General features: G+C 35.4%; 1 protein-coding gene across 1 annotated transcript; it reads left to right on the forward strand.

Annotated features, from left to right (window-relative positions):
* Positions 1–4,732: 4,732 nt before the first annotated feature.
* LOC112634679 (NKG2-A/NKG2-B type II integral membrane protein) lies at positions 4,733–12,874 on the forward strand. The gene is made up of 8 exons (XM_025402377.1): positions 4,733–5,089; positions 6,163–6,234; positions 8,266–8,483; positions 8,873–8,968; positions 9,480–9,533; positions 10,061–10,212; positions 11,781–11,881; positions 12,763–12,874. The coding sequence occupies exons 3-8, from the start codon at positions 8,297–8,299 to the stop codon at positions 12,872–12,874; spliced, it is 702 nt and encodes a 233-aa protein (XP_025258162.1). The 5' UTR covers positions 4,733–5,089; positions 6,163–6,234; positions 8,266–8,296.
* Positions 12,875–13,387: the final 513 nt, after the last annotated feature.

Genomic DNA, 13,387 nt, shown 5'->3' on the forward strand with positions numbered 1-13,387 from the left:
CCATCAGTGACAGACTGGATGAAGAAAATGTGCTACATATATATCATGGAATACTATGCAGCCATAAAAAAGAACAAGATTATATATTCAGTGGGAATGTGGATGGAGATAAAGGCTATTATCCTCAGAAAACTAACAGGAACAGAAAACCAAATACTGCATGGTCTCACTTATAAGTACAAGTTAAATGATGAGAACTTATGAACACAAGGAAGGAAACAACAGACACTGGGGTCTACTTGAGAGTGGAGAGTGGTAGGAGGGAGAGGAGCAGAAAAGATAACTATTGGGTACTGGGCTTAATACTTGGGCAATGAAATAATTTGTAAATAAACCCTCATGACATGAGTTTACTTATGTAATAAACCCTCACATGTATTCTAAACCTAAAATTAAAAGATGAAAAAAAGGCTGCCAAAAGGCTACTAGAACTGGTAAATGATCTTAGTCTAAGGTCTCAGGATAGAGACTTTTGTTATCAATAAAATCAATGTACCAAAAGCATAGCATTCCCATACACTAATAATGTCTAGGCTGAGAGTAAAATATAAAACACAATCCCATTTATGTAAGCCACAAAGAAAATGAAATACATAGGAATACAGCCTACCAAGGAGGTGAAAGATCTCTACAAGGAGAACTACACAATTCTACTGAAAGAAATCAAAGATAACACAAATTAATGGAAAAACTTTCCAAGCTTATGTATTTAAAGGATCAATATTGTTAAAATGGCCATACTGCTTAAGGCAATTTACAGATTCAGTGCAATTCCTGTCAAACTACCAATGCCACTCTTCAGAGAATTAGAAAAAACTGTTCTAAAATTCATATGGAACCAAAAAAGAGCCTGAATAGCTAAAGCAATTTTAAGCAAAAAGAAGAAAGCTGGAGGCATTACATTGTCCAATTTCAAATTTTACAATAAGACTACAGTAATCAGAACAGCATGGTATGGTACAAAGTAGACATCTATCCTAATGGAACAGAATAGAAAACTCAGAAATAAAGCTGCACACTTAACAGCCATCTGATTTTGAAAAAGACAAAAAAAAAAAAAAAAAGATATAAAGGGACTCCCTATTCAATAAATGATGCTGATGAAATCGCCTTGTTGTCTGGGGTAATTTCTGAGGTTTGTTGTCCCATGACCACAGAAAACCAGGATGTGAACCCACCAGAGTGAGGTTAAGAGAGGAGATTTAATGGGCAAAAGAAAGAGAAGAGATCTCTGCACAGGGAGGTATACTGTAGAAAATGGGTTGCTGCTTCTGCAGTGAAATGTGGGTTTTATAGATGAGCTTGAGGGGGCAGGGTCTGATTTACATAGGGCATGAAAGATTGGTCAGACCAGGCATGCCATTTGCATAGCGCTTAAAGAAGCTGGCCACTCAACCCTAATCTTTTATTATGCAGATGGTTGTCTACCTGGCCTGTGCCATGTTCCCTGGTTTTTTACTAGTGACAAAGAAAAGGGAAGATGGAGCCTTCATGTTGAAAATACCTGACTTCCAGTCAGTCCCTTTTCTATTGGCACAGCTGCCATCATTCATGCATGCAACCTTCCAGCCTGCTTATCTACGTCTGCTGCTCGATTTTTCAGGCTACTCTTTGTTAGAAAAGAAGTTATTTGGGTCTGCTTTTTGTTAAAAGGGAAGCCTTGCTGAGGATTCCTTTACCCTCACTATCTGCCTAAATAATTTCTTTCTAGTTCCTGTATCGCTGGTATAACTGGCTAGCCATGTGCAGAAGAGTTAAAATGGACCCTTACCTTTCACCATATAGATAATTAACTCAAGATAATTAAAATTTTAAATGTGATACCTCAATCTAAAAATTTTAGAAGAAAACCTAGGAAATACTCTTCTCAACATCATCCTTGGCAAACAATTTTTTGGTTATGTCCTTAAAATCAATGGCAATAAAAACAAAAATTGACAAATGAGACCTAATTAAACTAAAAAGCTTCTGCACAGCAAAATAAACTGTTAATGAAATATACAGACAGCCTGCAGAATGGGAAAATTTATTTGCAAACTATGCATCTGACAAAGGTCTAATATCCAGAATCTGTAAGGAATTTAAACAGAACAACAAGGAAAAAATAACCTCATTTAAAAATGGGCATAGGACATGAACAGACACTCCTTAAAAGAAGACATACAAGTATTCAACAAGCATATTAAAAAACACTTATCATCACTAATCGTCAGAGAAATGCAAATCAAAACCACAATAAGATACCGTCTCACACTAGTCAGAATGACCACTATTTAAAAGTCCAAAAACAACAGATGCTGGTGAGGCTGTAGAAAAAAGAAAATGCTAATACACTATTGGTGGGAATGTAAACTAGACTAACCACTGTGGAAAGCAGTTTGGAGATTTCTCATAATACTTCAAACAGAGCTACGATTTGACCCTCAATTGCACTACTGGGAATATATCCAAATGAAAATAGATCATTATATCAAAAAGATGCACGCACTCATTTTTATCACAGCACTATTCACAACAGCAAAGATATGGAATCAACTTATGTGCTCATCAGTGATAAATTGCATAAAGAAAATGTGGCATATATACTCCATGGACTAGTACACAGCCATAAAAAAGAATAAAACTATGTTCTTTACAGCAACATGGACAGAGCTGGAGGCCATAATCCTAAGCAAGTCAATGCAGGAACAGAAAACCAACTACTGAAGGTTCTTACTTGTGAGTGGAAACCAAGCACGGAGCACACTTAGACAAAAATATGGGAACAATAGGCACCGCAGACTACTAGAGGGGAGAGGACAGTAGGGAAGAATGGTTCAGAAAACTACCTACTTTGGATTATACTCACTATCCTGGTGTAATATACCCATGTAACAAACCAGCACATGTTCTCCTTGTATCTGAAAATAAAAGTTGAAAGAAAAAAATTGGAAAAATTCATGTAACAAACCAGCACATGTACTCCCTGTATCTAAAAATAAAAGTTGAAAGAAAAAAAAATTGGAAAAATTATCAAGGACAATTGACTGGCCAAAGAGTTTTTGAGTAATACGCCACAAGCAGAGGAAACCAAAGCAAAGATGGACAAATGGGATCATGTTAAGCTAAAAAATAAACAAAACCCCCTACAAGATTCTCTTATCTTAGACTTTTGACAATGTGATTATATTGTGCTTCATAAGAGTGTTTTTTGGGCTGATCTTGCTTATGATTCATTGAGCTTCATGAATCTGGATTTCCATATCCTTCCCAAGTGAGGAAGGTTTCCAGACAGTATGTCTTTAAAGAAAAAATATTTTTGACCTTTTATCTCTCTCTTCTCCTTCTGAAGTTTCTATACTTTCTATACCATATTCTTGGTGGTGTCTCAAAGGTCTCTTATGCTTTATTTGCCACTTTTTATTCTTTTTTCTTTTTTTACTCTAATTTGTTAATTTTAAATGACTCTTTTTTGAGTTCACTAATTCTTTTGCATGTTTGAGTCAGGTATTGAAACTCTTTATTGACTTATTTCTTTCTTTCATTGTGTTCTTCAGCTCCAGAATTTTTGTTTGGTTGTTTTTAGTGGTTTATATTTCTTTATTAAATTCTTATTTTGTTCATGTATTTTTGTTTTAGAGTTTTCAGTACTCTCTTCTTTTGCATCTCACTGAGATTTTTAAAGATGATTGTTTTGAATTATCTTAAAGGAAACTTATAGATCTCCATTTATTTGAATCAGTTGCTAAAGCTTTATTCATTTCCTTTGGTGGTGTCATATATGTCTGATGCTTTGTTATTTGTTTATCCTTGTACTGGTGTCTGTGCACTTGAAAGAGCAGACATCTCTTTCAGTCTTTACAGACTGGTTTCGGTAGGTTAAGACCTTCTCCTATTAGGGTCCTGGGCTGATGAGATTGCCTTCAGTGTCATGGTTGAATGGGATTACAGCCAGATCACATGGTTGCTTATGGGTCCAGAGTGGGATCTTTGGTTCATGATCCTGTTACTAGGGCTTCTAGCAGGCTTGTATCCTCCTTAGTCCCTCAGAGGACCAAACTGGCTCTAGCATCATACTCTATAGGGCTGGGGAGGGAATGAGGGTCCACTTCAGGGTCTGTAGATGGTTGGTCTATTATTAGGTGTGTAGTTGGGGGAGAGTTTATCTATTTTTCTGGGAAGGCTGCTCATGGGTCTCTGAGTGGGTTCCTCAACCTGTGGAGAGGAGTTAGTGCTAAGTCACAAGGTTTCCTGGGAGTCTATAGCTGAAACCAGTGTCTTCATGTCTGTCTCTGGGGTCATGGATGAGTGTGTTTTCTGGCAGGTATCTGGGCAGGCAAACTTGCTTCAGACTGTAGTTAAGATGGGCTGGAGCTGGATCACAGGATTGTTTCAAGATCTGAAATAAAACTAAGGTCTGTACCTTTAGGGGCACTTATGATGTCTCTCTCCAGGTCCCTGTGTGGGCAAACTGCTCTCTAGCATAGCTGAGAAGGGTTGAACCCCCTTTTCTGGCCCATTTCAGGATGTGCTGTGAAACCTAGGTCAACGGTCTCCCAGTCGGGACATGGATGCACATGCCCTCCCTCTGTATCCCTGAGCTGGCAAGACTGCTCACAGCCCACAGCTGAGAAGGATGAGAGTCATGATTCAAGGCAGTTTCAGAAACTACCATGGAACTGAAGTCAGCAAGCCTGTACTGCTGACAAAGATGAGTGAGTCTCACAGCAATTTCCTGTGATTAACTCAGGCCACAGTTGAGAGGAGTTTCAGTGGAGATTCAGGGCCATTTTAGTATCTTCTAGAGGACAGAGGTCAGCAAGCATGCCTCAGGGGAACAGATGTATATGTCTCCCAGGAAGTCTCTGTGGGTGAAAGACTGATCTCAAAAGTTGTGGCTGAGAGTAGCTAAAGCCAAGTTAGAGGGCTGTTTCAGGGTCTACATTGAGACTACAGTTGATATGCCTACCTCCTGAGACACTAGTGTTTGAGTCTCCTCCTGGGCCCCTGGACAAATAGTTTTGGCAGCGCGACGAAGTCCTAATGCGGCTGAAGGCAAGTCCACAGGAGGATGGGTCTCTTTTCAGGTCTGGAGATGGAATCACTGTTGGTAAGTCTGCCACTTGGATGCAAATCTATTCTCTAAAACAACCCTCCTAGGTCTTGGGTTCCACTGGCATCTTACAAACTCCTACTTGAATTCCAAAACTCCCTCAAAGGGAGTTTCCTCCACTTTTGTCTGTGGATAGCTGAAAAATTATTGTTGCTATGGGGGCATATGTGTGGGGGACCACCTATTCTGCCAATTTGCTGACTTTCCTCCTAGTGAGATTTTAAAATTACTTTTTCTCCACACAGAGTTTGACTTCAGTTTTTGTCATTTACAACGAAATATTTCCATCGAAGTTGAGATAATTTGTTATGGTGGAGAATGGATAAATGAAGAATGTGATGAATAGATATTTAATATTTCAATCTCTGGTATGCTAATATATTTCAAAATTGATTAATATTTTACCTTTCCAAGATACATTTATTTTCATCAACGGTAATCTGAAGATTAAATAATCTATTTTTTAAAAATTAAATGCAAAAATTTAAGAACTAAGTTAATAACATAACTTTGGCAGTGATGGTTTTTGTGTCAGCTACAGTCAACTGAGTAATTACTGCAGTAATTTTTCAGAATAATTAAGGAAAAAATCAGTAGCTATCAGTTGATAATGTTACTATGAGTTTTAGAATGTTTTCTATTATAATGGAAGTGACATAATAAAATAATATAAAGAAAAGAAGTACGCAATGTTAAGATTTAGCAATCTAGTCTAAAAGGCACTCTTAACAAGGTGAGGGTTGGCAATGTTTGTGATCAAAACAGAAAAAAAAATTCTCATAGGCGCTTGAAAAATGGACCAACTAAATGACCCACTTTCAAAGTCAACCTTGTACTTTTAACAGACCAGAGTATCCTATATTTTGGAGGTGTGTGATGAGATTAAACTGATTTCACAATAGCCCATGTGTAGAATTTCCTGTTCAAACCTTAGTAACACGTTGATGAGAAATCTACTTTTTCCACTCTTGACTCACTCTGAGCCTTCACAGGGCAGTCTGCGAAGATTGTAGGCATTGTTTGTTCTTATCCTGAATTTATGCCTTTAAATTTCACCCTTTATTACCCAGCTATAGCAGGCCTTTTTGTGAGACTAACCTGGCCTCTCCACTAAAGGATGTGTGACTTTCTGGGGACAGAAGGTATGTGTTGCTACTCTCCAACTCTCTACTAGCCTACCTCATTTAGTGGGTGATTACAAGTGCTCAATATGGTACAAAGGAGGTATAATTAATATACAGTAAAATCAAAGTAGAATATTGCTGTCTTCATTTGAATAACTCAGGGTAAAAACCATATGAAATATGTTGAAGGATTTCTTAAAGTTTTCAAATTCTTGTTTGTGGAAACCTAGTGGGTTTGTTGATCAATATAATTTAAGTGAAACCTATTAACATCACAATAATGAACAATTAATTTTGTATTTTGTAATCAGTACATCATGTATCTTTGAATAATAATTTATATTTAGCTTAGCCATTAAAGATTATTAAAATAAATGAATCAATTGATGAAAGCCAAATACAGTTCCTCAGACATGTAGATTAAATAAAAGCAGTTTTTATTTTTAATAAAAATCACAATGAGGTAGAGTACATAAAATGCTAAAGGTAATACAAAACAATCAAAATACTTTTTTAAAGTTTATCAAAATATTGCAAAAAAAGATGTAGCACACGGATATAGGAGACTTATCTGAAGATTCATTTTCCATTCTTTAACTGACACGAATCAGAAACAGTAACATAACAATTGTGACTAAAATAATAATTAAAATAGCTAATGCTTATTGAGAACTTTAAGTGCCAGGTTGAGTGGTAAATGTTTTACATGCAACATTTTATATGTTCTTATTCCCATCTTAGATTAACAAACTGGGTTATTAAACATAGAATAACTTTTTAAAGGTCACACATTGTAAGTGTCAAAGCTAGAATTCATTCTAGATCTCACTGACTCCAGAGCCCATTGACTAAATGATTTAATTACATTATCTGAAATTTTACAAGTACTTATACAACAAAAGTGGCCTTTACTCACCTTGACAACTGTAAAATCTTTCTATAAGTTTAAATGAAATGTGCTTTAACATGAATTACCTATACTTTTATTTATCATTTTTTGGTTCATAATTTAGCCAGGAAATAAATTACCAATTACTTAATAAATTACCAATACTTCTATAAGTATTAACAATTTATATGGTGTTCCTAATACTATTTAGGTTATTCATAAGTTAACAGTGTCACATAGCATTTTCTGACATGTACAAATATTCACATTTGTAATCATTTTTAATAATTTAAATAATTTTTAATAATTTCTTAGAACATTTCAACCATTAAGAAAAGACCATTTAATTACCCCTATTGATTTTCATTAATGTATATAAATTACTAAATAAAAGTAATTTAGTGCAAGAAATTTATATATATGTGTGTGTGTGTATATATCTCAACTTTACTATTACTCATGTGCAGACCACATCGTCTTAACCATTACTGGATTTCAAAATTAACATAAAAAATGAGTGCAGAACTTTTTCTAATACATTTTAATTTTTAATACAGGTAAAGCATCAGACTTTAAGAAATGTATTTTTATTCCTGAACTTCTTTATTCTTTAGTAATTTATTGCTTCTTATTGCCCCAGCAATAATATTTTGTCAAACGTAGAAATTTCTCTCTTTTTTTTTTTTTTGAGTCAGAGTCTCACTCTGTCGCCCAGGCTGGAGTGCAGTGGCACGATCTCGGCTCACTGCAACCTCTGCCGCCCGTGTTCAAGCGATTCTCCTGCCTCAGCCTCCTGAGAGTTGGGACTACAGGCGCCTGACATCGTGTCCGGCTAATTTTTGTATTTTTAGTAGAGACGGGGTTTCACCGTGTTAGCCAGGATGGTATGGATCACCTGACCTTGTAATCGGCACGCCTCGGCTTCCCAAAGTGCTGGGATTACAGGCATGAGCCACCGCGCCCGACCCAAAAATATTTTTTTTAAAACAAATATTTTACCATAAGAAACTTGTTTAGGCTTGAAGAAAATTAGAGAAAGAACTTTAGATTCTTTAATGCAAAATGAGCTCCAATACTCGTTCTCCACCTCACCCTTTTAACTACACTAGGGAATATTGTATATAAACCATTTATTAACTTCTTAACTACGGTTATTGTAGAGTACAGTCCCTGACATCACACACTGCAGAGATGGATAACCAAGGAGTAATCTACTCAGACTTGAATCTGCCCCCAAACCCAAAGAGGAAGCAGCAAAAACCTAAGGGCAATTCAAACTCCATTTTAGTAACTGAACAGGAAATAACCTATGCGGAATTAAACCTTCAAAAAACTTCGCAGGATTTTCAAGGGAATTACAAAACCAATCATTGCAAAGGTAAAGCATTTAAAAGATCCTCAATATAACAGTCTAGGATGTGCAGCTTGGGGTACAGGGATGTGGGGAAAGATCAGGGAGTGCTCACATGTTTTCTATTTGTAAAGATCAGAATTTCAAGTTGAGATATGCCATTTAAATATAAAATATGAAGACTGATTTAACTCATTGTTGAAATGTGTAGTCTTCGTCAAAGAATTCATGAGCATTATTTTTACTGAAAATGCAATGCTATATTATTCAGAGAAAAAGATTACAATTGGAGATGAGGGTTTGGGGTCCAAGTTTCTCCGTATGATTCCTGTGCATTCAGGTTCTATTGTTTTTGAATCTTCTAAACAACTATGTCCACCTCTCCTTTCGCACTGTTCCCATTTCGCTCCCTGCAGATTTACCGTCAGCTCCAGAGAAGCTCATTGCTGGGATCCTGGGAATTATCTGTCTTATTTTAATGGCCTCTGTGGTAACAATAGTTGTTATTCCCTGTAAGTCTATTTTAGAAGATTACAAGGGGAATTTTCACGTTAATGATTGAATGTGCCTCTATACATTTCATATTTTCAGGGAATAGAATTCTCATTGTAATGTATGTCTTTGGACTGAATGTGGAATGGTCATTCAGAATTTGTCAAAGAATAAATGAAAGAATAATTGTTGAAAGTATTCGCTTCTGATGCAATTGTATGTATATATTTTGATTTCGTAACTCAAAAATATGTTATAGGAGTCTGAAAAACCTTACTGAGAAATAGAAATTAATTTTTGAAAGTAGTTAAATCAAGAATTATAAGAACTATATGAGATGGTGAAATTTGGTTCTTTAGATCTATGAAATACTTTTCCAAAAAACCATTATTACTTTATCAAATTTTTCTTAAAATCATTTTTATTCCATATTATTCTAACTCTAACACAAAAAATTTCAAACAAAAACTTAAAATTATTGTGATTGATTTAGATGCTAATTTTTTACAAAGATTACTTTAATTTTTCTAGCTACATTGACACAGAAGCACAACAATTCTTCTCTGAATACAAGAACTCAGAAAGGTATATAATAATTTTTAAAGTTTTAATATTGTACAGTTTATTTTTTCTTGATCTTAGGCTGTACAAAAGTAAAATTTGGGGTGAAAAATTATAAAATTTGGCAATAAATGTTCATAAATAAGGATTAGAGTAAGGCATTCCCTTGTCATCAACTGTAAGTAAAATCACTATGCTTTGTTTTTATCTGTTGTGTTCAAATTCTTATTGCTATAAGATAAGATACAAGTTATTTATTGTTCCTTAAAAATCAGATTAGTTTGTTCATTGATTTTCAAGACATGTATAGAGTAGATTTTTGTTTGCTGGTTTGCTTTATATGGGAACACAATTAGGAGATGAGAGGCTGACCCTTTATTGCGCATATGTATATAAGTGACTGGGTATTTTAAAACTACATATTTACCAGCCTCTGAAGATGCATAGATATGTTGCATACATATAGGTTTATATCTTTGCAAATATGTAAAAAAAATTTTCATTTTTAAAAATTCATATTGGTCTAGACAGTAATTCATATCTTTATTTAGCACGTCACTGTGGCCATTGTCCTGAGGAGTGGATTACATATTCCAACAGTTGTTATTATATTGGTAAGGAGAAAAGAACTTGGGCAGAGAGTTTGCTGGCCTGTACTTCGAAGAACTCCAGTCTGCTTTCTATAGATAATGAAGAAGAAATGGTAAGATGTCAATGTTATAAGCACTTTATGAAAAGCTTATTTCGGTCAATAATATATTTGTAGAAATCATCCATATGTGTGGGTATATATATTTAGCTTATGTTTTTAGTAGGGAGTAGTTTATATGTTTTCAAGTTTATGTAATAGTTAATTGATTGACTTAATAATGTTTAAAAATTCATATACTGCTAACGTGCTTTTGATTATTTTCAGTTTTTGCTTTTCATGGAAAACCATGCTTCTATAAATGCTTTGAATGCACAATAGATGTTGCTATCTAATTTTATCGGGCATTATATGATCTGGTTGTGCAGATTGGTCACAAAGTGAATGAACTCCTGTGATACAAGTCGGATCATGAAATAATAGTTTCCGGCTCTAGCAGTTCCACCCCTGTGTGTACCCTCATCACTTATCCTGACTCCTCTCCAAAACACTGTCTTGACTTTTAATGTTTTAAATAACATTTGCCTGTTTTTGATATTTGTGCAATTCCTCCATATTATTGCAGTTATCAGTAGTATGTTACTGTTCACTGCTGTACTATGTACAAAGAACACTAAGAATCCATTGAGTCTTTGTCTCTGAATGGGGAAGTGGGTCTCATGCCCTTAAGAACAAAGAGGACCCTGGGTGGTGCACTGGTAGTCATGGGGTCGCTTTGCTGATCCTCCTCACCCACATCCACCCTGGTGTCTCTTGGAATGAGAAGGAAGCACTTCCTCTGGCTGTATTGACCGCAGGTCTCCTGGTAGCTCATCCTCGCCAGTGGTACCAGCCTCGCCTGGTGGTGTGGAGGGGACTCCCCTTCAATACGGAGCAGGAGTCAGCTTTGCTGGGCCTCCTCCTGTTGCCAGGTTGGCTGTGAGGAAACAGCAGGCCTAGGTCACCTTCTTCTCTCGGGTGGGAAACTTCACATGCTCGCTCAGATACTTTGTTGAATCCTGATTCTAGGGTCCCAGACAATTTCATCTATCTCTTTCCACCTTTCAGAGTTCTCCACTGTTTTTGTCTTTCATTAATCCCAGAGTTTATAGTTATTTTTAGTAGGGAGTAGCAGAGAGAGATGGGTCTACAGCACCTGGTCAGGACCACTGTTATTCCACGAAAACCAAATCAGATAAAAAAGTGAGGGCTTATCTAGTTAAAGAATGGTGTGGTGCCCAGAAAACCCAATCTGTAGCTGCTATGTCATTTATTTCCGAATGACAACCTCTCATTTCTCTTCTAAATCTCCAACTCTGGGACATATAGTGCAAATATAGATTGATTTCGTCACAGTATCTGGAGGAATGAATGCACAGTATCAGGAAATTTATTTAAATCCTTCCTGTGTTTATTTGGTCCATTGGGGTAACTATTATAATGCAAGAATTAAAATGTCTTTATTAACATGAAAATAACAATGAAAGTACTAAGTATAAACATTGAAGAGTTCATTTATATCAAAATCATAAACATTTATGTAAGTTTTTGGTACCGCAAATAGTGGTTTTCAACTTTAATATATTGTTTTTGTAATGTTTTCATAAGTATTATTTAAATGAAGATTCTTTCTTTTCTTTTAGAAATTTCTGACCGCCATTTTACCATCCGCATGGATTGGTGTGTTTCGTGACAGCAGTCATCATCCATGGGTGACAATAAACGGTCTGACTTTCAAACATGAGTAAGTTGTTTTGTACGGTGCTATATAAAAAATATATAAAGGATAAATTCAGAAGAATAATATGAATAAATTTATGTGGAATCATATACATGAAGAAAGATGTGGAAAGTTAGTGAAATGTTGATATAAATATTTCACAATAGACCATAGTAGTCCCTATATGTCAACCGCTCATTGGTCAGCTAGTAACTTTCTTGGTTATGAGATGGGGCAGGGATGTCTAATCTTTGGCTTCTGTGGGCCACATTGGAAGAATAGTATTGGGCCACACATAAAATACACTAACACTAATGATAGCTGATGAGCTAAACAAAAAAAATTGCAAAAATATCTCAGAATGTTTTCAGAAAGTTTACATATTTGTGTTGAGCCACATTAAAAGCTGCCTGGGCCACATGCGGTCCATGGTCCGTGAGTTGGACAAGCTTGAGATGGACTATCAGGGAATTACAGTGCTTGTTTTCATTAAAAAGCCACCCTTATTTTATTTAAGAATATCCTCAAAGTACAAGAGCACTGCTGTTGGCATATTGCTTATAATTTTTTATTAGTAGTTATTGTTGTCAATCTCTTGTTTTGTGCCTAATTTATAAATTAAACTTTATCATATTTAGGAATGTGTAGACACAACACAATCTCTCTATAGGTTCTGTACTATCTGCCATTTCAGACATCCACTGGGGTCTTGAAACATATGCCCCATGGATGAAGGGGGGACTACTGTATTGAGTTTTCAGAATAATGACTTTTAGTAATAGTATATGAAAAATTTAATTACCCTTTTTCTTAAACTTGTTTTCTTACAGTACATGGAAAATGTTCTTGTCTCATGAATCACTTGCATAAAATGTAACAGAATTATGGATTTTTCTCCATTACAGGATAAAAGACTCAGATCATGCTGAATATAACTGTGCAATGCTACATCTAGATAGACTTAAATCAGTCCAGTGTGGATCTTCAAAAAGATATTATTGTAAGCATAAGCTTTAGAATGAAAGTATTTGAGTTTGCAGTGCATCAGATAAATTTTATATTTGTTAACATAGAAATGATATGATTGCATGTCTTAAAATGAATTGCATTATTTGCTCTAATAATAAGAAAATTCTAAATAAATTATTGAAATATAATACACACAATTTAAAAAGTACAGATATCCTAGCATTTAGGTCGGGCTCATTTTGCTAAATATGTTTGTGGCATTCGGCCTTCCTAAAAGTTGCATGTTATGTGGGTCAGTTTGTATGAAGTGTCAAGAACAAGCAAAACCATGGAGACAGAAAGTAAAACAGCGCTGCCAATGCCTAAGGGAGGTTGAAATAGGAGGTGGCCACTAATTGCTAGAATGTTTCTTTGTGTCAGTGATGAAAACTTTTTAAATTTCAGTAGTGGTGATGGTGGTAACTCTGTGAATATACTAAAAATCACTGATTTTTAATTATTTTAAACAGATGAAATTTATGCTATGTACGTGATACCTCAATAAAGCTCTCCAAAAAAAAA

The sequence above is a fragment of the Theropithecus gelada genome, chromosome 11 (genome assembly GCF_003255815.1).
Source record: "Theropithecus gelada isolate Dixy chromosome 11, Tgel_1.0, whole genome shotgun sequence".
Taxonomy (NCBI): Eukaryota; Metazoa; Chordata; class Mammalia; order Primates; family Cercopithecidae; genus Theropithecus; species Theropithecus gelada.

Bases quoted from the DNA above. Each gene is read 5' to 3' on its own strand.
- LOC112634679 (XM_025402377.1), top strand. From the start codon at position 8,297: ATGGATAACCAAGGAGTAATCTACTCAGACTTGAATCTGCCCCCAAAC. The intron at 8,969-9,479 runs GTAAGTCTATTT...TAATTTTTCTAG, and splicing joins AACAATAGTTGTTATTCCCT to CTACATTGACACAGAAGCAC. The intron at 11,882-12,762 runs GTAAGTTGTTTT...TCTCCATTACAG, and splicing joins GGTCTGACTTTCAAACATGA to GATAAAAGACTCAGATCATG.